The 22,511-nt window shown below is 34.7% G+C and overlaps 1 protein-coding gene across 6 annotated transcripts in view; it reads left to right on the forward strand.

Annotated features, from left to right (window-relative positions):
• The window catches only part of SNX13 (sorting nexin 13), a 173,677-nt gene that overhangs the window by 20,563 nt on the left and 130,603 nt on the right, over nucleotides 1-22,511 (forward strand). For 3 of the 6 annotated variants that reach the window (XM_077856612.1, XM_077856610.1, XM_077856611.1), the window contains exon 2: nucleotides 21,538-21,650. In XM_077856612.1, the coding sequence (XP_077712738.1) occupies nucleotides 21,538-21,650 (113 nt within the window). Of the gene's footprint in view, nucleotides 1-3,248; nucleotides 3,379-8,468; nucleotides 8,667-21,537; nucleotides 21,651-22,511 lie in introns of all 6 variants that reach the window. The other 3 variants (XM_077856614.1, XM_077856616.1, XM_077856615.1) reach the window with 3 other exon arrangements.

Below are 22,511 nucleotides of genomic sequence, written 5' to 3' on the forward strand. Positions count from 1 at the left end.
GTGTGGTCTTACAATGGCTAAAGTGGAGTTGCACTGAAAGTTGGCAAATGTGAAATGTTAATGATAGTAAAAGTAGAGTGATGGATGGATTATCCATATGTATGCTAAATGATTCAAGGTTCTGTAGTACTTGGGATAGAGAAAAATGTTGTGTGCCATGTATCAGGAGGTTTTTTGTTTTGTTTTGCTTTTTTTGTATCAGGAGTTTTGAATTAACAATTAGGAGCATCTTGGAGATTAGTAGTTCCTACTTGTGACCATGTTGAAGTCACCTGGGGAATTTAACAAACTACTAATGTTCTTACCTTAATTTTGCTGCACCTTGGAAGGCCTAACAGCCTGCTGTCATCCCCAGCTAAATTCTGATTTAATTTCTATGTGGTGTAACCTGGGCAGTGGGACTTTAAAATTCCCCCAGTTAATTTCAAAATGCAGGAGTTGCACAGGGACGGGGATTCTTATAGGAAACTGACCGAGTTATAATTGGGACCATGACTCTGCATCAGAAAGTTGGAGTAAGTGATAAATGAAAAAATAAGCAGCCTTTGATAGGATCACTGGAGAAGCAGCTTTTACTTAAACAGTGAAGTTTTTGAGGATGTAGTTTTGTTTTACCGTGGAACAGAGTAAACCTAGAGGAGAGCTTTGGGTGGGAGGGAAGTAGTGGGAAGTTGGATAATGGAGGAAAAAGCATGAACAGTACAGTGGTTAGTGTACAGGAGAGTACTGGTAATTGAATAAATTTATCTTTTGGTAGTGACCAAAAATAACAGGGCATAGTGGGTTCAGAATTGATGTGAAAAATACATTCATCAATTCCACAGTGGATGACAGTTAGAAATTGGGTGAATAGTTTTTTCAGGAATCCATTTTGACCTTGATGGGTTGAACATCATAGGACATGCTAGCCTGTACCCCTCTTTGTTATGGGGTTTGGATTGATTAAGATTCATGGAGGAGAGATCCGGAGTTCTGGGCTGTTGTTCCACAGGTTCCCTAAGTGGTTAGAGGCCTGGTGTGTTGTTCTGACCCTGGCAGGTGGCAGCCTTGGAATGTCAAGGCTTGGTCAGTTCTGCATAGTATGGTTCTGTGCACACGCTCTGTTGCTTATGTGCTAGTTTAGCACTCTGCTGTACCTAACACTGGCAAAGCCTTTACTATTTCTTTACTTTTACACTTGATAATTTTTAGGAACTATTGTAATTGTCCAGTTTCAGATTTGTGTGCCACTATTTATGGGTTTAATTTTTTTCCCCAATGTGAAAGAATTGGAGTAGACTTAGAAGTAGTGAAAAAGGGCTATATTATAACACATGCAAACTTCCCTTATTTATGCATTAGAATTCTAATTATGGAGAGTTGAAGTGAGTTTCACAAAGTAACCACTCAGCTTAACTAAAGTATAAACTGTATATGGACCTAGAAATTTATAATTGTTAAACTGATTCAAATTTGTTGCAAGAATAAATGGGTTAATTGCAGCTCATTTTTATTTTATTATTTTATTTAATTTAATTTTATTTTTTTGCAGCTCATTTTTATTAATTTGACATGTAACTTGATTTTCTTGCACTGTTAAACTTGGAAAATGCGATAGACCTCCCTGTCAACAGTGCAGCAAGTTTATTTTTCTTTTAAAATTTAAGCTTTTCAAAGTATACTACTTGCAGTCTGAAAGAGCTACCCTAGTTTGCCAATGTACTATGAAATTACTTTTGATGAAGCGTTCATTCAAAACATTCTAAAAATTTTTCAGTACATTTTTGGTCAAAGTAAGGTAAGTAGTAATGTAGTAAACGTAATAGCTTGATGTAGTGATAAGAAAATTGTATACTAAGTGGAAAACAAGACTTTTTGCATAATTATAGCGTATCATGTTAACTAGTAATTAAAACCCATGTGCTTTTACTAAGCAAAATATATGTCATAATTACAGCTTTTATGCTTTGTTTAATTAGATGATTTTGTATACAGTGACCTTATTTCATATGCATTTGAATTATGAAACTCCTTTTTTGAGGCTATGACACCAAGTAGATGAAGCCTATGATATGATAGGTCATGGGAACAACAGCTGGGTTATGACATGCATTTTTATATTTTTTGTATTTATAGTTTTTAGATGTACCTAGCAAGGTGAAAATTGAGGCACAATTATGCTAAACAGTGCCTGATTTCCTTTTCTCTTTTTGGATTGCATTTATCAATTTACCTGATGTTTAGGTGGATATGAATGGTATCCTTTGTTCTAAAACTCAGTTGATATTTATTTAAAAACTACTCAGCAAGTCAGTTGTAGCAGTCACCTGTGGCCACATCTCATAGTTTAGTATTAACAATACAGATTTAGATGATTCATGGGAATGTTAAGATTTTTCTTTGGCTGTGACAGCTGACATCTTTTGGCTTAAAATTTCTAGACTAAGGGCAGCCCGGGTGGCTCAGCGGTTTAGCGCCACCTTCAGCCCAGGGTGTGATCCTGGAGACCCAGGATCGAGTCCCACGTCGAGCTCCCTGCATGGAGCCTGCTTCTCCCTCTGCTTGTGTCTCTGCCTCTCCCTCTTTGTATGTCTCTCATGAATAAATAAATAAAATCTTTAAACAAAAAATTTCTAGACTAAAATTATTTCTACTCTGCTGTATGGTGGGAAATTCTGATAACTCAGGTCAACATTTGTTATGTTGGAATATATCCAAAGCTGCTTCCTGAGGAAACCTTTGGCTTTGCTTATTTGTCTTTGGTATTTTCTGCCACCTTATGAAAGTAGGGTTGAAAATATGTGTTACTCTCTTTAATTTTTATGGCTCATCTGACTTTTAGTGTGTGTGTATTAAGTCTAAATCAGAAATATAGGTAACCAACATAGAGTGATCTCAGGCTATATGATGCACAGTACCTCCCAAAGCCCAAAAGAATTGATATTGGGGCAAAATCCCCAAGAGTTCATTTAATCCAACCTTTCTTCTAGATTCTCTTTCATCTATTTTTTGTTTATAATTGTGGTTAGATTTTCTAATTTCTGCCCTTAGATATAGTTTAGGTATAGTTTATAGACTGCTAGGAAACTGTAATCTTAGAACACATTAGTTTTACTCTTTGCAGAATTGCCTTCATTGAATTGACTTTTAATGTTTATGTCCATTTCTGTTTAGTTGTTACAAGAAGCAATTTTGTTAAACTTTCTAATGACTTTCCTGCACAACTGTTGTTGAGAACATTAACCAATACTTCCTGCTTTGTTTTTCAGATAAATTCCTATATGATACAATTCTTTAAAAATTCAGAGCTGCAGATATAGAGCACCAGTTAAATGAGAGAAACCTTGGATATCATCTGTTTCCAACCTGTTTACAGATGAAGAAATGAGGCTCAGAGAGGTCAGCTATAAGTAGCTGGCCTAGAACCCGGGTCTAGAAATTGTGTCTTCTAACAACTGACACAGTTTTTTTTTTTTTTTTTTAAATTGAGATGAAATTGACATAACAAAGTTAACCATTTTAAAGTGAACAGTTAATTGGTATTTAGTACAATCACAGTGTTGTTGCAACAACCACCTCTATCTAGTTCCAAAATGTTTTCATCACCCCCAAAAAGAAGACTATATTCATTATAGTTGCTCCCCATTACAGATCCCAGCGGTTGGCATCTGCCATTCTGCATTCTGTCTCTATGGATTTATCTATTCTGGATATTTCATATAAATGGAATCATATGATATTTGACAGTGTGTGTCTGGCGTCTTTCATTTAGCATATTGTATCCATGTTGTGGCATATGTCAGTACCTCATTCCTTTTTTATGGCTGAATAATACTCTATTGTATGTTCATACACAATTTGTTTATCCATTCATTTGTTGATGGAAATTTAGGGTACTTCCACCTTTTGGCTATTATGAATAGTGGTGATATGAACATATATGCGCATGTATTTGAATTTTCAGTCTTCTGGGGTATATACCTAGAAGTGAAATTTCTGGGTTGTATGGTAACTGTTTCATATTGGTCCCTACCATTTTACATATCCATTTTACATTACTGTTGTTTATTTGCTTGTTTGGTAAGATCATAGTGGCTTGAAAAAGAAAATGAAACAAAGATCAGTTTCATTTTTTTTTTTTAAAGGTATGAGCTCTTAACTTGATTTGTCTTTTGCAATAGATTTTCAACCATATTTATCTGTCTCTTTTTCTCCAGTGATTTCTTGATTTCTTGAATTTAATTTTGGTTTGTTCTTTTCCTTCAAACTGTGTTGAAATTGTTCTCCTTTATTTCTTTTCCCTTACAACATTTATGTTCTTAGAACCTATGAGAATGATCTTAGAAGCCTAAGTAAATGTCAACTTATTATCATTTATTTGTCAAAATAATGTAAAAGTAGTCAAAAAGAAGAAATAACACACATAGTTGGGTACTTTCAAGGAGTATTTATAGATTTTATTTTTTATTTTATTTTATTTTATTTTATTTTATTTTTTTTTTTTTTATTATTTATAGATTTTAATGGATTGAAGTGCAGATCAGATTTTTGTCTTCCACTTGTGTTTTGGGGATTAATTGTCAGGGCTTGGCAATTTGTTTTTGTATCTCAAAAATTTTGAGGCCGGGGCAGCCCCGATGGCACAGCGGTTTAGCACCACCTGCAGCCCAGGGCGTGATCCTGGAGACCTGGGATCGAGTCCCACGTAGGGCTCCCTGCATGGAGCCTGCTTCTCCCTCTGCCTGTGTCTCTGCCTCTCTCTCTCTCTCTAGCTGTGTCTCTATGAATAAATGAATAAAATCTTAAAAAAAATTTTTGAGGCCGTCCTATCACATTAATGTCATTATTAGAGCAATGCCTTGAATTCTACTCAATAGATGAATTTTTTAGAGCATTTTAAGTACATGCTTAAGATAGGTTAGTCATCAAATCTCAAGTTTTTGAGGTAAGGCTGATTTTGATTTAGTTGCACTAAATAATGACCCTCTGTCATTATTGAAGTCTGCCTTTTTTTTTTTTCCCCAATATCTTATTTTTTTGTTTGGTTTTAATCATAAAAAGGCCCTTACTAAATTATCTATTTGCCAAGAAAGAAAGAAAAGTTAAGCTAATGTCAACTCTAGAATACCTAATTGAGTTTTCCTGTTAACAGAGAAAACAACTTACTCCAATTAAGAGTATAAACCTATACTTATAGTCTTTGAGGAAAGAATTTGAAGGTCATTATTTTTTTTACGTTAGTTTTAGAAGCTAGAGATTTAACAGGTATATAGAATGCATATATTTAGCTTTATGAAAAGTATTAGGTATATTAGACTTTTTAAAAAAAATGTGCAAAGCACAGAGGGATTCTGGAATTACCTTAGATGACAAGAATTTTATTATAAGGGTACTTGGTGAACTCAGTAAAACAAGAGCTTTGTTAGATAGCCATGCTTGACAATAGAACAGAAATGGCTAGCCTTTCCTGGTTAGATACCTGGTGACCTTGTGACCTTCTTTAGCATCAGACTTTTGTTAATCCCTGTACTAGTGCTTTGCTTACTGTTTTACCACTGCTTTTATCCCCCTTAGCACCAACTGACAGTCTCAAGAGAAGATCTTATTGGTTAGATGAGAGTCACTATTTTCTCTAGGCCACTTAAGTTATTTGATAGAGGTTTTCTGTCAGGCCATGTCACAGAACAGCTATCAAAATCCACCTTTAGAGCTGTCTGTGGTCCATGGTGGGGGTGATTTATGTGACTCAGAGCATTGTGTTCTTTCCTAAGGAAACCCTCAGAAGATCGTCTAAAGTATGGTAGGCAGGCAGGCATTTTTGAGAAAAGTCCAAGAAGGGAGGCAGTGTATCAGGTGAGTACCTTGCTTGTCTTGAAAGGAAGTTTTACACTTTGATAGTTACATTTGCTTTAGGTTGCTGCTTTATGGGTTTCTGGGATCTTAGGAGAAAGCCATTTTATTACTCCTGAGCTTGTATCTTTCACATTGTTAGAAAAATTCACAAGGGCCTTCCAAAGTGTTGCTTTAAGAGTATATATATCTTTGAATTTGTTGTATATGTACACATGTACACACCCCTCATGCTGTCATTGCAAGTTAGTTTTTAAAGGATTTAAGTATAGGAGGTCTATAATCCAATTCTGTCTTTCAAAGTAAGTAAACAAAAGTTGAGAGACATTTTGATTGCCAAGATTTGCATGATGTTAGAGGAGAGCTATGATTAGAAACCAGAATTCCTACTTCTGTGTTAAAGTGTGTAGTGCCTATTTAGTGATTTAGAAAAACAAAAACAGCTTCCGTTTTTCTGGCATTTATCTAATCTTGTTTAGGACTTTCCAGTTGGGAATCTTGATTGTAAGGAACAACAGTATATCTCCATTACCTCACATAAAAAGGAGAATTCAGGGGAGTAAAATGGAATGCAGCTGGTCCTGTGGGAAGTAAAAAGCTAGTCTCAACTTTCTCTGTTTCTCTCCCCTTCTTCCTCTCTCTCTCTCTTATAACTTGTTTCCCCCCCTCCTCCCCACTTCTGTTTCTCTCTCCCTTCCTCCCATTTTTTCTTTCTCTTACAGGTAACCGCAAAGTCTCTCATCTCAGCTTTTCAGAATGTATTTGCTTCATTTTCAGTTTTTCTCTCAAAAGGCTTCCTTATGTGTTGGCCTATATGCCCCTTAAAGTGGCCACCCAGCATATACATACTCTTTTTTTAGGTTCATTGCCCACCATTGGCTGGCTACAATTTGTACCTTTTCAGGTTACTGAGAGCCTAGCTTTGATCACTGATGGAACCAGGTCTCACAACGTATACATTGTTTGCTAAAAAGTTGACTTCCTTTGGGTTAGGTGTACACATACCTGGTCTAGACCAGGGTGAGGTTAGGGGAGGGAAAAGTAGATAGGATAGTATGATTCTTGGGGCTGTGGATGAGAGGATGGGATAGGCAGATGAAATCTGCCTTTTACGTATATAACAATTACTGTTTTTATATTTCAAACAAAGACTGGTTTGTTTTATAAACTCCTAAGTAGATCTTGTATTTGGATGGCAAAGACTGAACAGATCTTAACATGGAATATCATATTCTATACATTAGTACATTGCTAAGTTCATTAATTGTAAACAAATCTCTGAAGTGATAACTCTCAAGTTATCACTTCTAGATACATGCTTCTAGGGAATATTTTTTTAGCCCTCCCCCCCCTTTTTTGGTCAGATTGTTTATTATATTACAGAAGGAGTCTCCTTCTGAATTCGTTCATGTATTCATGCACATCACAGACTCTTTGAGTTGTATTATATTCCAGGAATTTTGCTACCTATGGGGAGATGAAGTTGAACATGGTATGTTCCTTGCCCTAAAAGAAACTTTACATTTTGGGAACAGCTGTCCCTCTTGCAGTTAATTAGAGGTCTAGCTATCTTTTGTACCTATGAGCCCTTCATCTACTGCTCATTGAGTCATATCTACCTCACTTGTACTCTTTTCACTAGATCTTTCCCTGAAGCCTGATATACTACAAATCTCTTACTACTCTTTCCTAAACTTACTACAGTGTGATTCTATGTTGCCACTCTGGTGATGCTGCTCTCAGTAAAATCATCAGTTACCTTCTAGTTGTCAAGTCCGCTGGACATTTAGTAGTTTTTATATTATTGATTTATTCTCCAACTTTTGGATACTACTGATTACTTCATTCTTAGGGACATACTGCTCTTTTAGGTTCTGGGACTCCATCCATTCCTGGTTCTTTTTATACCTTCTCAATCATCTTCATGGGCTTTGTTTTTCTTTCTCTGCCCCTTAAAATATTGCTGTTACCAGTATTTTATTCTTGACCTGCTGATCTCTTCCTGCTCTGCTTCATTGGCAATAACTTCAAATTCTCTATCTCTAGCCAGAGTATTCTCTTGAAAATAAGTTGTATTACCATATCCAGTTGCTTGCTGGCTACTCTCACCCTTGAAATCTTGTATATTACCTGCAACACGCCCCTTAGTGAACTTGACTCCATCCACAAAGCGAAACCATAAACACAGTGTCCCCCAACTCTGTTCTCCCATATGTTGTTTGGGGTGACTAGCTGTTTGTCAGTTATTACTCAGGCTTAAAAAGCTATGGTGATGGCTCTCTTTTTTGTTTTCCCACTTTTAATGACATAGTTGTCGATCAGTATTTTGCATCTTTAAAACAGCTGTGACGTTATGATGATATGCTATATCTTAGACTTAAAATCGGATAAACCTTAAACCAAATGTTGGTACTGTGGCAATACTGAGGAGTTCCTGGCTCATTTTCGTGGGAGTTGTTGCCTTGCAGGGATATAATTCCACTGATTCCAAACTTTTCATTTTTTAAGAAAAGCCAGAAATCCTGATTTGTCTGTGGTATGTTAAATGATTATTCAGAATTAAAATAAAATACTATGTTGGCGAAATAAAATCCACTAGTTTTTGATCCCTTTCTTAAAACTTAAATTCTTCATAACAGAGATCAACCAGCATCACAAACTGAGATATTTGAGACGTGTTTTGTTCTATCGCATACAAGGGTAAGAGAGGAAACTTGACTGAAAGCCACAGAAGACTACGGTGGCAAAGGAGACAGGCTCCATCCCTTGGTTTGGAAGATTGAATAAAAATTGATTGGGTCATGAAGTCAAATAGGCTGAGACTTATCTCATCTGCAGTAAGTATCCTGATAGTGTATTCTTGTTATCCTCAGCTCCTTAGTTGCTGAGGTCTTGATCCTGGATACCATGATCAGTTAGGGAAGATATTTTTCTGTTATTTTATCCTGTGTATTTAAGCACAGCATTAAAACATCCTCTCCTCTCTCTGTCTGTCCCTTTGTTTCTGTCTTTCTCTCTTACCCTCTGTCACTCTACTTTGTTGTTTTGTCCCAAGAATGCAACCCATAGAAATAATGTTTCGTCAGTTTCAAGTTCAGAACACCTGATTTACTAAATTATCTCAGGGTGTGATTTGTTAGGGCTTACTGTATTACCCTGATTTATTTATTTTTGTTGAGTGAACTTTTATAGGAAGTGTCCTACTCATTCCATGGGAAAATCAGGGAGACTTATTTGAACTGACCTTTGGCTTTTCTCTTTGTTCTTTGTGGGAGTGAGGAGTAATGATTCTTAGAAGTGCAAGTTTCATAGTTCTGATTGTGTGTTTTAGTAACAGCTTTACCTTGTAAATAAATTGCATTTCTATAAAAATTAGATCTTACAGTTAAAAGTTATATTTAAAAAAGATGCCACAAGAGGTTAGAATGTGTTGATTAATTCTTGATTTCATTGGCTTTTGAGCATATCAGATTAGATTATGAGAGATTTTTATACACTAGGTGCCCCTGATTAAAGGAAGTGTGATTTTCTTTAGGTGGAGAGAGGAGTTGAAGTGGAATTAGTTGAAGTATGTGTTAATGTATTATATCACCTAAAATCTTGATCATCTAATAATTTTCCATAATTATGTGATAAGTATATCTTACGTTTGTAGTTTCTCTTAGGTTTTCTGTATCAGACTCATTTCTCTCTAGTTCCCTGGAGTAAGATGAGAGATTGTGAAATCTATGAAATGAATCATGACCTGAGCCAAAGGCAGATGCTAAACCACTGAGCCACCCAGGCACCCTATGAAATGAGCCTTAACATTTAATTTTAATATGTAAAAATAGTTTTGTGGGTTTTTTTTTTTTTTTTTACATTTTATTAAGAGGAGAATGAATTTTGGGCTGTTTGACTTTCAACATTTCTTCTTTTGGGCATTGATATGGTTGACTGTTTATATAGTTTATCATAATAAACTATTATAATACATGACTGGTGCCAACTTGTTATCATTTTCTCCCTTTGTAAAATCTTTTTGTGGGACACTTGGGTGGCTCAGAGGTTGAGTGCGTCTGCCTTCAGCTCAGGGCGTGATCCTGGGGTACCAGGATCAAGTCCCACAGTGGGCTCCCTGCGTGGAATCTGCTTCTCCCTCTGTCTATGTCTCTGCCTCTCTCTTTCTGTGTCTCTCATGAATAAATAAATAAAATCCTAAAAAAAAAAAAAAATCTTTTTGTGCTTGTCATTACTTGTATGTAGTTTTTAAAAGACTTTTTGGGTAGCAGATTTCAATTTACAACAAAATTTAGAGGAAAGTACTAAGATTTCCCATTTACCCCCCCCCCCCCATATATGCATAGTCTCCCTTATATATCACTCATAGAATAGTGGTATTTTTCTTGTTGAGGCTGAACTTATATTGACATATGATAATCAACCAAAGTCCATAGTTTACCTTGGAGTCCACCCTTGTTGGTGTTATATATTTGGTGAGTTTGAGCAGAAGTATAATATCCTATATCCATCATAATACCACACAGGGTATTTTCAGTCCCATAAAAATTCTCTGTACTCTAACCTATTCATCTCCCCATCTTGTCCCCTCCCACCCTCCACCAACCACTGATCTTTTTATTGTCTCCATAGTTTTGCCTTTTCCAGAATGTTATTATATAGTTGGACTCATATCGTGTGTAACCTTTTTACATTAGCTTCTTTTACTTTGTAATGTGCATTTAAGGTTCTCCGTGTCTTTTCATGGCTACGTAGCTCATTTCTTTTTAGTGCTGAATCATACTCCATTGTCTGGATATACCACAGTTTATTTATCCACTCACCTACTTTAGGACCATCTTGGTTGTTTCTAAGTTTTGGAATTTATGAATAAAGCTGCTGTAACCATTTATTTTCAGGTTTTTGTGTGGACATGTTTTCAGTCCCTTTGGGTAAATACTAAGGAATGTGATTGGTGGATCATACCATAAAAGTATAGTTAGTTTTGTAAGAAGTTGCAAAATTGTCTTTCAGAATGCCACTTTACATTTCCACCAGCAATGTAGGAGAAGTCCTGTTGTTCTGAGTCCTTGTCAGTGTTCTGGATTTTGCCATTTTGATAGATGTGTAGTAGTATCTCATTTTGGCTTTAACTTACATCTTCCTGGTGATATATGTGTAATATCTTCTTATATGCTTACTTGCGATCAATGTATCCTCTTCGGGGAGGTGTCTATTATATATAGTCTTTGGCTGATTTTTAAATTAGGGTTGTTCTTTTGCGTTTTAAGAGTTCAAAAGAGTTTAACTCCTTTTCACATGTGTCTTGTGCACATATTTTCTCCTAATCGTGGCTGATCTTTTACTTATGATAATGTCTTTCATCAAGTGGAAGTTTTTAATTTTAATGAAATGTAGCTTATCAATTACTTCTTAAATGGATGGTCTTTGGTGTTATAGGTAAAAAGGCATCACCATAGTCAAGATCATTTAAGTTTTCTCCTATGTTATCTTATGAAGTATTACAGTTTTGTCTTTTACTTTCATATCAGGTCTGTGATCTATTTTGAGTTAATTTTTATGACAGTTCTAAGAGCTGTCTTAGATTCACTTTTTTTTTTTTTTGCGTGTAGATGTTTGTTTTTTCCAGTATTATTTGTTGAAAAGAATGTCTTTGATTACATGTAGTTTTTTGGAAATTCTTAAATGGTGCATTTATCCCGAACAGCTTACTTTGTTACCGTTTATAAATGGAATCTTTAAATAAATTTAGACATAAAAATATACATAGCCTTGAACATTGGGCTTAAGTTCAGTAAACAAATGATATTCTCTGTTCTGCTTTTTGTCAGAGTACTTTCTCTGTGGCACACTCTTGAATAGCCTTAGCATTGTGAATCTTTGTTCACTTGGAGTTTTTATTTTTGGAAATTACCAGAACTTTAAGAAGGTTTGTAATCAGTTTTGGATGGTACCATTTTTTTTTAAAGATTTATTTATTTATTCATGAGAGACACAGACTGAGAGAGAGAGGCAGAGACACAGGCAGAGGGAGATGCAGGCTCCTCACAGGGAGCCCGATGTGGGGCTCGATCCTGGATCCCAGGATCATGACCTGAGCTGAAGGCAGGCGCCCAACCGCTGAGCCACCCAGGCATCCCTGGATGGTACCATTTTGATGGAAAAAAGTGGGTAACTGTAAAGAGAAGAGATTATCTTGAGTGCAAAATTGCCTGTAGAAGACTCAAAGGAGTTTGAATACTTTTTAAGCTCTGGAGGCTTTATCTTTTTTCTATTCCTAAACATTTTGTTAATCTTTTTACTGTGACACCACATTTTTATGTTATCATTACATGTGTATTTTACTTATTTAATTGCTGAGCATATTGAGGCCAGAAACTGATTCATCTTTGTATAATTTATAACAAATACATTGCTACTTAATTGTTACAGGATCATATGAAACCCCCCCTAAATAATTATTTTGAAGAACAGTAATTCTTATATAAAATGTACACATAGCCACACATAAAGTAGCATATTAAGATCATGACTTAGTTTATTTATTGAGAGAGAGAGAGAGAGAAAGAGAATACCAAGCAAGCTTCATGCCCAGTGTGGAGCCCAGTGCAGGGCTTGATCTCACATCCTTGAGATCATGACCTTAGCTGAAATCAAGAGTCAGATGCTTAACTGAACCACCTAGGCACACCTTCATTTCATAATTAAAAGAATCTTTTTCTTACTTGAATAACCAAGTGTATATTGCTTTATTATGAACTAATAATAGAAAATTTTTAATCCCAGGTTAATTCCTGGGGTGTAAACACAGAGCATGTTTCTTACAGTTGTTCTGTAAGAAATGCAAGTTTTTGCTAAGTAAGTAAATTTTGTGATTGTATGTGTTTAAACAATTTTTTAGATAAAGCATTTCAAACATAAAAAGTAGAAAGATTATTATAATGAATTCCCTGTCCTCATGCCCAGCTTAGACATTTATCAACTCATGGCCAGTTGTATTTCATCTACACCATTTTTTTTTTTTTTTTTTTTTTTTTACTTTTCCCTCAGTCTCTACTTACAGAATTATTTTTGAAGTTATTCTAGATATATGATTTAATCTGTAAATAATTCAAAATATTTCTGTAAAACAAAGATTCTCTTTGTTAAAACATAACCATAATATCATTTCATTAGCTAAAAAACAAGCAGTAACTTTATATCATTAAATATACAGAAAATATTAAGAATGACCAATTTCTCTTTTCTCTCCTCATCCTCCTTTTTCTTTTCCTTAACCACTGTATTTCTGTTAAAATCAAGTAGAATAAGCTCTACATATTATAGTTGTAACCCACAGATTATTCCAAACCCTTCCTCTCCTTCCCTTGCCCTCCTTCTCTTACTCTTTTTTTTCACCTGGGCCCTTTATTTGTTGAAGGAACTGGGTATTTTTTGCCCTTTAGTGTTTCTCATAGTACGAATTTTGCTTAGTTCATCTGTGTGGCTTATTGTAACAGTTTCTTGGTCTTCTGCATTTCCTAAAATCATATTCAGGTTTGATACCCCTTTCCCCCCAACGGGACTCTTTCATAGATGGCAGTGTGCATTTTTCTCCCAAGAGGTGTATGATACCTGGTTTGTCTTCCTTCCCTCTCTCCCTTTCTCCTACCCTCCCTCCCTCCTCTGCTAGATCTTTAATATATTAAGGATTGCAATATGATACTATTTTGATTCTATCATTTATTTCGTTATTATATGGACTATTTCCTTAAAGAGAAGCTAGATTTTCACAAACTTTCTGATTACCTTGATAAATGCTTAATTCTCTGCCATTTTTCAAACACAGTTGCTTCCTTTAAAGGTGATAAAAAGAAAGTCTTCCTGATTTCATGAATTTCATGTTTGAAGTGCTCCAGTACAATGTAGCTATTATTTTTAGTGATTCCATCTTTAGCCAGTTGAACCCTTTTCATGTTGTCTCCTGAGTCCTTTTGACATGTCCTTAGAAGTCTTTAGTAGCTTTCTGGTATGTCAAGGTGCTGCAGGCCCATTTTAAACTCATTTTCTTCCCCAGGCTTGGAATCAGCCATTGCTCTAGTAGCCCTGGTTTGCTTTAGTGGAACTGTCAAAACTATTTTTTACTGAAGCAATATTAGATTTTTGTTGTGGTTGTTCTTAGAGTACATACCACTAATGAGCCACAGTTAAATTACTATATTGTAAAATCACCTAAAATAGTTTCTCTGTGTGGTTATTCCACATTGTTAGTATATGATTAGATTTGTTTTACTTTGCTTTTGATTTTTAGAGATAGCTTTTTAAATTCTTTTTATATGTAAAAATATTTATACCATCACAAAATCAGATCTACACAAGATACCTAGTTCTTATCTCTGTCTCCTCTGCCCCCATTTTCTTTATTCCTCATATATCAGTTAAAGTTTCTGTATATCCTTACATTAAAAAAAATGAGCTATTGTGTGTATATTTATAACTCTATCCCTTTCTTAGCTGAATGATAGCTATATATACTTTACTAGTGTGTAATTGAATTTTAAAAAATAATCAGGGTAAATATACTGATGCAAAAAAATTACAAATTGTGCAAAATACAGAGGATCGTTTTTTTCTGTTCTGATATCTTGATGGATTTTAGTAGCATATAATTAGAGATTTAACTGTCTTTTTGTTTGGTAGCTTTAAAGTTTTTGCTTTAATCAGTTATTTTTAAGGGAATATTTCTTGTGTATTATATATATACATACATATACACGTGTGTCATGTATATACACATATCAGTCTCATTCATAAATTAAAGATAGACTTTCATCTGCCAATTGGAAACATGAGGAAAATAATTTTCTTTTTGTTTTGATGGAGATTGAAGGTTTATTATTTAAAGATATCTTTACTTTTATTTATTGAGTTATCTCCAAAACAATATGTATAGCTAGAAATATGCTGTCTCTGAAAAGCTCTTTTGGTTAATTTACTTTAGCCTTGTGTATCTACTAGACTTTTTATTAGAAATTCAGGAAACCGTAGTAAAGCACTTTTTCAATTTGAGGCTTTGAGTATTTATTGTCTATCAAGACTGTTCTTTGCAATACTGCCTCATCTACATTTTAGATACTTTTATGATTTTTCCTGTATAAGAGAAAGTGTTCAGTAAATAGAATCTTTTGCTTTTTTTTCAATACTGTAGTTACTTCAAGACCCCAGTTTAGTGATTCCCAGTGTATGGGCTGTGGAAATGAGAAGGAGGTCTGTCTGCAGCCTAGCTTAGTTTTTATCCTGAATAAATAAATACATATTATGAATGTTCACTATTGTTTTCAAACTGTGTATAGGTATTTTGTAATTGATAGAATTTAGTTTAAAAAGCATTAATTTGGGGATCCCTGGGTGGCTCAACGGTTAAGCGCCTGCCTTTGGCCCAGGGTGTGATCCTGGAGTCCTGGGATTGAGTCCAGTGTTGGGCTCCCGGCATGGAGCCTGCTTCTCCCTCTGCTTATGTCTCTGCCCCCCCCCCCCCCCCCCCCGCCCCGTCTATCATGAATGAATAAATAAAATCTTTTTAAAAAAACAACACTAATTTATTGTAGCTTATATTTGTAATTGGATGCCAGGAGTCCTAATTGTGTTTAATTGTATGATAGTCTACGATCTTTTATTTATTTTTACTTACTTTATTTTTTTAAAGATTTTATTTATTTATTCAAAGAGACAGAGAGGCAGAGACATAGGCAGAGTGGAGAAGCAGGCTCCATGCAGGGAGCCTGAGGTGGGATTTGATTGGGATTCTGGGGTCACGCCCTGAGCCCAAGGCAGATAGATGGTCAACCGCTGAGCCACCCAGGCGTCCCTACGACCTTTTGTAACTGCTGCTCTAAAAGCAAGTGAAAGGTTTGTTCAGGTGGTCATCTATATATTTGCACATAATTCATTCTTGAAAATGTATAACAGTTGAACAATACACTTCTGTTGTAAGGGAGAGGATTCTAATATCCAAGAAGTAAAAATACACCCCCTAGTTGGGAGAGGTAGGAGAAATTATCCAGGTATCTAGTGGCTGTTAACTTTTGCCAGCTGGGCAGTTAGCCATCTTGGAGACCAGGATCATTGATTGGGGTGTCTGCCCTTTCTGCAGACCCTCTATCTTTTCTGGCTCAACAGCTAAATTGAAAACACCCTATCACAATAGTGTTTGATTATCTTTTCAGGAATATGCGAGGTATCTTAAATAGTGAGTAGAAGAGGATTTTTATTTCCTTATCCTTGGGGTTTTGAAAAGAGGGGTTTGGAACCAGTTGCCTCAGTAAATGTACTGATAATAATTGTGTGGTTGCTGTTCTGTGGCTTTCTCCCTGTAAAGGAAGTAATGATGTCAGTTGCTGTCAGCATATGTTGAGGCAGCCAAAAGGATGCATTTTTGTATATCAGTCTCATGGAAGAACAAAGAAAGTCCAGTTTTTTTCTTTTTGGAGATGGGAATTGGGTGTGGGTTGTACTGGAAGGAATGTATAGCTCTGCCTAAAGCCAGAAGGTGGGGGATGGAGGAGCACTTCAATTTAGGTTTCCTTTTCCTTTTCTTTTTTACTTTTCCTAGACTTTTTCTTTTTCCTGCCATTTCCCCTTTCCCCTGTCTTCCCTTTTTCTCCTCTCCCTTCTTTTTCTGTTCCCTCCATTTCATTTCTCTAGTTAGTAGATTAAATAGTTCCATTTTTAGTGAGCAGCTTCTTTGTACCAGGCTTTGGTTAAAATTATTAAATAATTACATAATGTTGAATGAGACAGGTTCTATGTCAGGAGTACATGCTCTTGAAATTACTTGGAGAAGAACTTCCAACTTATTGTAAATGGAATAAGGGGTGGAAGGAAAACAATTTATAGTTGCAATAAGGCTATAATTGCTGGGTACTTTTGTTGTTAAACTCATGATTTCAATGACCCAAGTTGGCACTGATATATTACCAGTTTTAAGATTCTCAGCCCTGTCTGGCTATGCTGTGCCACATGTTGTGTTCACATACGGCAGGTTATTATAATTCTGAGTATGGTTGACCCATTCTAATGAGACTCCAGAGTCCAACATTCATTTTCTGGGAGCTCTGACATTCTTTTTTTTTTTTTATGTGATCTGAAATAGCTGTTTCTACTCAGCTCCATTCTCCACCTTCAGCCGGGAGACTCTAAGTCTAGCTTTGCATCGAAATAGCTGTGTCATTATGAGGAAAGTTACTTAACCATTCTGCTACAGCTAGACTTGACTTGAGAGCCTGCTCATTGTGCTAATGGGAATTCTGGATCAAAGAGAGTGATTTTGCAGAAGTTACACAGAATGTTAGTGGCAGACTAGAACCTATAATTTCTAACTTTTTTAGTACTGTATTATGCTATCTTCCCTATCCTAAAAGTATGTGGTGAGGATCATGTAAGATAAATGTCAGTAGGACTTGATAGGCATAAAATATTACAGGATAAATTATTTCCACTTGCTTTCTATCGTCAGGAGGCAGATATGATCCTCTGCATTGTCTTTTCTTGGTTCTTAAGCATCCTGACAGCAGGGATCATTTTTTATGTCTGTGTGTCCCTCTGGTAAAGGCCAAATTATACATATAGGTGTTAGGACACACTAATAAATTGACACCCTTTAAAACTAAAATTCTTTCCATTATTTATATAGGGTATACATAGTTAACTTGACTGTCTAGTAATAAAAATTATATACTTCATATTCAGACTAGGGATTTATTACATTCATTACAAGTCATTTTCTGACTGATTTCTTTGGAGATATTAAACTGAATAACATTTGGATAACATTTGGACATTAAACTGAATAACATTTAGATAAATAACATTTGGATAAAGAAAGCACTCATTTATGATTTTAGTATTTTTTTCTTATTGTGATTTAACTTCAGGCAGTTGTTAGTGACAAATTATAAGGTTTAATAAGGAGTTGGGATTTGCCTAAGATCAAATCTCACTCTTACTTATTAGTTTGCATGACCTTTGGCAGTTTTTTAAAAGCTTCTCGCTTTGTTTCTCTGTTGCTAGACTAGGATAGTGATTAAGGTAAAAGTGAACACTAGATACTGGACTCATTTACTCCCTACAACAGATACATGACATAGGTGAGGAAATTAAGGCATGAGTGATTACCCAACTAATAAATAGTGAAGTTGGGATTTGCACTCAGTCTAACTCCAGGGTCCATACTGTTTGGTCCCTGTGCTGTACTGACTTCCTGATTACTTTGTAAGTTGTTCTGAGAAATAACTGAGATAGAGTATGTAGAATGTTTGGTACAGTTGTGGTTCTCAAAGCTTTTTAGGTTTTGGAGTTGTGAATAAGGTTTTGTGGACTTAGAGATTAATTTAAGTGGAATTGTGAATATATAGTTGTCTTTAGTTCTAAACAGTTCTGATAGCTTGTTGGAAGTGAAAGAATCACAGACATAATAGATCAGCATCTGCATTTTAAGAGCCTGCATTTAAGATCCTTGGAGTTTAAGAAGTACTAGAATAGATGATCCTGAAGATTTCTTTCAATGCCCAGTTGTTGAGTTAGGGATTCTAGAGAATCATATAGCAAGGGTATTTTAGTGTCGATTATTGTATTTAGAGAAGAAAAATGATAATAAAGTATTATTTTGATGTAAATAACTGTAATAGGGATATATTTCTATTTTTTGGCTTCAATGTTAGGTCCACTCTTGAGGTAATTAATACCTGCTTGAATTTGTAGAGAGTTTCTGATATGGTCCACAGTGATCCTAAATTTTATCATCTTGTATCATCTTAGGAAATAATTAGAACTCAATTTCTGTATGATATAAGATGAGTTGTTTTTCTTAATCAAATATAAAATATTAGCCAATTACAAATATATATATATATATAGGAATGCTGAGAATAATACAAAACTTTCTAGTGTTGTACAATTCACTATTCTGGTGTTTCAATGAACAGTTTTAAATTTAAAGTTAACTATTTTAAGTGATTAACTACAAAGCAAATGATCACCTGACTTGATTGATTAAAAATGTGCAATTTATTAGTCTATGGAATATAAACATTTCAAAGAAAGGATCTACTTTTGTAGATTGTTTTTTTAAATACAATAACATCTGTTTTCACTCTTAAATCATTAGTATCTGGCATATTGTAGTGGGTATTGACAATATTTATTGACTGAATAAGAATTTGTGTTTTGATCATTTTGCTGCCATTTTCAAATGAGAGGAGGTAGATTCTGAAAACTTGCGTTTGAGATATTTGAGCAATTCCCCATGTTAATTAACTGCTGCATTTAATAATTTCCCCCATATTAACTAATTTTGATTCTTTGAAAATTTTTTTTAATTGTGAGAGGGTATGATTCAAACAGAAGAAGAAATATTACATTTATTATGCTCTTTTCCTTTATCTACAGAGGTAGCTGCTTGGTTTCATTTTTAAAACCTCTTAATATATCCAAACGTAAGTTGTTTAGTTTTGAAATACTGGCTAGCAAGCAATAGATCTAACTTTGTAAAAAAAAGAATAATATTGTAAATATATAGTTGTCTTTAGTTCTAAACAATTGTGCTAGCTTGTTGGAAATGAAAGAATGCAGACATAATGGATCAGCATCTCCATTAGGTCAGATCTTATTCAAGTAAGCAGTTTGAATAAAATATCTGGGTCATAATCTGGTTTCTGCTTTCCTGAGAGATTATGAGAGAGGACTCTGCAGGGAAGTCACTGGATAAAGTTTTGGGTGAATCTTGAGAAATAGCATCTGGTTTCCTTCCATAGTTGGGCATTTGGCGGTACTGTAGTGTGGATCCAGGTACTGGGTGTTCAGCCGAAGTATTATCAGAGGGACTGGACTGCTCTGTCCTTTATTCTAAATCCCCTTGGCTTACTTTTTTAGCTCTGGTGTAAAGTCAGAGATCACTTCTGTAGATGAAGTAGTATCCCCAGCTCATTCAGGGAGGAGATCATGAGGGCAGAGCAGAAACTTCATTAGCAGGGCATTCTGCTCTCTGGTTAAAAAGTGGTCAGGGTAGGGACGCCTAGGTGGCTCAGCGATTGAGCACCTGCCCCTGGCTCAGGGCATGATCCGCAGTCTCCAGATCTAGTCCTGCATCTGGCTCCCTGCCTGGAGCCTGCTTCTCCCTCTGCCTATGTCTCTGCCTTTCTCTCTTTGTGTCTTTCATGAATAAATAAATAAAATCTTAAAAAAAAAAATGGCCAGGGTGAGGAAAAAGGAAAATAAAATTACAAATGAATAGGAATTGCACCAGCCTTATGTAAAAGAAGAAATTTTTAAAAACATCCACAGAGTGACATAAAAGAGAATATGAATAAGTAGAGAAATATTACTCTGGATAGGAGGATTCATTATTATAAATTCTCCTTAAATAAATCCTTTGTAAGATTTCTGTTTATAGGTTATCTTGTTGAGATCTTCTTATATAGTCACATATATATAACTTACATAGCAACCATATGTAGTTACTTTATTTTTCTCCATGCACTTATCCTCATCTAATACAACTATAAATTTATTTATCATGTGTTTTTTTTCCCCTTCTGGATTGTAAACTTAACGTAAGTGTATAAATTTACTAGAGTATGCTTGTCTTTCTCTCCTTACTAGAATGCAGCCTTATGAGGATGTTGTATTCCTTGTGGTTTCCCTTAGCACCTTGAGCTTATGGCACATAGAAAGCAGTCAATGACTGGTGAATGAGTGAATAAATAAAACTGTCCTTTCTCTTATAATCCATAGAACTTATTGTCTATTCCATAGCTGTTTGGTCATTAATTTTGTTCACTTTAGCATCTTATAATGCTTTCTATTATTTTCTTTTGGTTCAGTGTCTAATTGTTTCATTCCTGTAAGACATTCTTCTCTGTGCTCCTTGATGGCAGGAATGGGACAAATACTTCCTTTGTATACCTCACAGCACAAGGCAAATGGATGTAGGAATTTGTTGAATTGAATACGTTCATTTATTCATAATTACTTAAATTGCTAAAATCCAGTTTGCCTTCAACAAAAGAAGTATTTTAAATATACAATACAGTATAATTCTAAACAAAATGGTTTTTTTTTATTTTGTTTTGTTTTTAAGGGCTGAAAATTTTTGGAGATGTTTTTGAGCTCATGGTATATTTTGGTAATTGAAATTGGAAGCTACAGTTTTACAAATTTCTGTGCACCATTTGAGTAAAAGAAACAATTTCCAATGAGATGTGGATTTCTTACCTTGAAATTTTAATTTTTAATAAATGTCTTCTTATGCTATAGTTATATTTGAACTTAGTTTTAAAATGGAATATTCTAAACAGGTACAACTTTATAGTCTACTTAACTTTTTATATAAATGATTTTCTAAGTACTTTTTCTTTGGTATTTCTCATTTCAGCATGTCATTCAACAACTTGTGTAATAATTGCCTGATATGCATTTACATTGCCATTAGATTTAAAAAGAATCATTTCTGATGTACTTAAATCCCTTTCTCCATATAGATTTTGTATATTGTTTCTTGGAGATAAATCTCCAAGAATGTAGTTAACATTTTCAAAAGTAAATATATAACAATTCCTGAAACAGCCACTGTATGTGTTTAAAAGGAGAAATGTAAAACTATGTAAAAGTTTTGATTCTTTTTTAATTCATTTATTTATTAAAAATAATTTTTTTTTCTTTGCTTTATTTCAGACCAGTTTATCCATATGGGGATGGGGAAGCCTTGGCATTGTCCTTTCTCTAATAACCTTTGGACCCTTTGTAATATTTTATTTGGCCTTTTATATCCTCTGCTTTGTGGGTGGGTAAGTATTCTCAGTGATAATCTTATAGTTCAGATGTCATATTTTTGTTAGAAATTGAAACAAATGACCATGAGACCTCAATAAAAGAAAAATGAGCATGAGAAATGGTAGTATGATTTATTTGTGAATGCTGTTTTTGCAAATTATTTTTTACCAAAGTTAAATAAAGTAAAATTGATACCCAATAAAATAAAAGTGATGGCGATTGTTAGGTGTACCAGAAATATGGGTAGTCATCTTCAAAAAATTTTCCATTTTTGATGAGACAGACTTTTTTTGTATGATTTTTAAAGTTTTAAAGATTTTTTTATTCCTTTTGGTGTTACTACGTTTTGAAGTTGAAGATTTTTTACCTATTATAATATTAATAAAATAAGTTAAATTGAGATGATTCATCACGTTTCACATAGTATAGAAAATACTGTTTCATTAATTAGACTTTATACAATAATGTCACTTACTTCCTTAGTGAGTGCTCTCATTTTGTTACAGAAAATTCAAGCACCTAATTTTGCCATTTTCTCTTCATTTGTTTATTTGATTATGCTTTACTTTGAGTTGATAAACTTTTACAAGAGAAGTTTCAGTTGTGATTTAGTATAGTTTCCTATGCAGAGCACTTGGTATCAAATGTGAATTACACCTAAGAAAAGTATAGAAAAGAGAGGTAGATGCTTGTTACTTAGATGCTCAAACCAAGGTAGCTTCATTGAACTAAGTATTTTATTGTTACTAGATCTATTTTTATATATGCTTCTGTGTGTGTATGTATATGTATGTGTAAGATACATTTATGTAATTGTGAAATGAATACCTTTGAGTTCTTTTTAAAACCTCTTTTGAGACCCCCCCCCCCCCCCC

This window comes from Canis aureus, chromosome 18, assembly GCF_053574225.1.
Source record: "Canis aureus isolate CA01 chromosome 18, VMU_Caureus_v.1.0, whole genome shotgun sequence".
Lineage (NCBI taxonomy): Eukaryota > Metazoa > Chordata > Mammalia > Carnivora > Canidae > Canis > Canis aureus.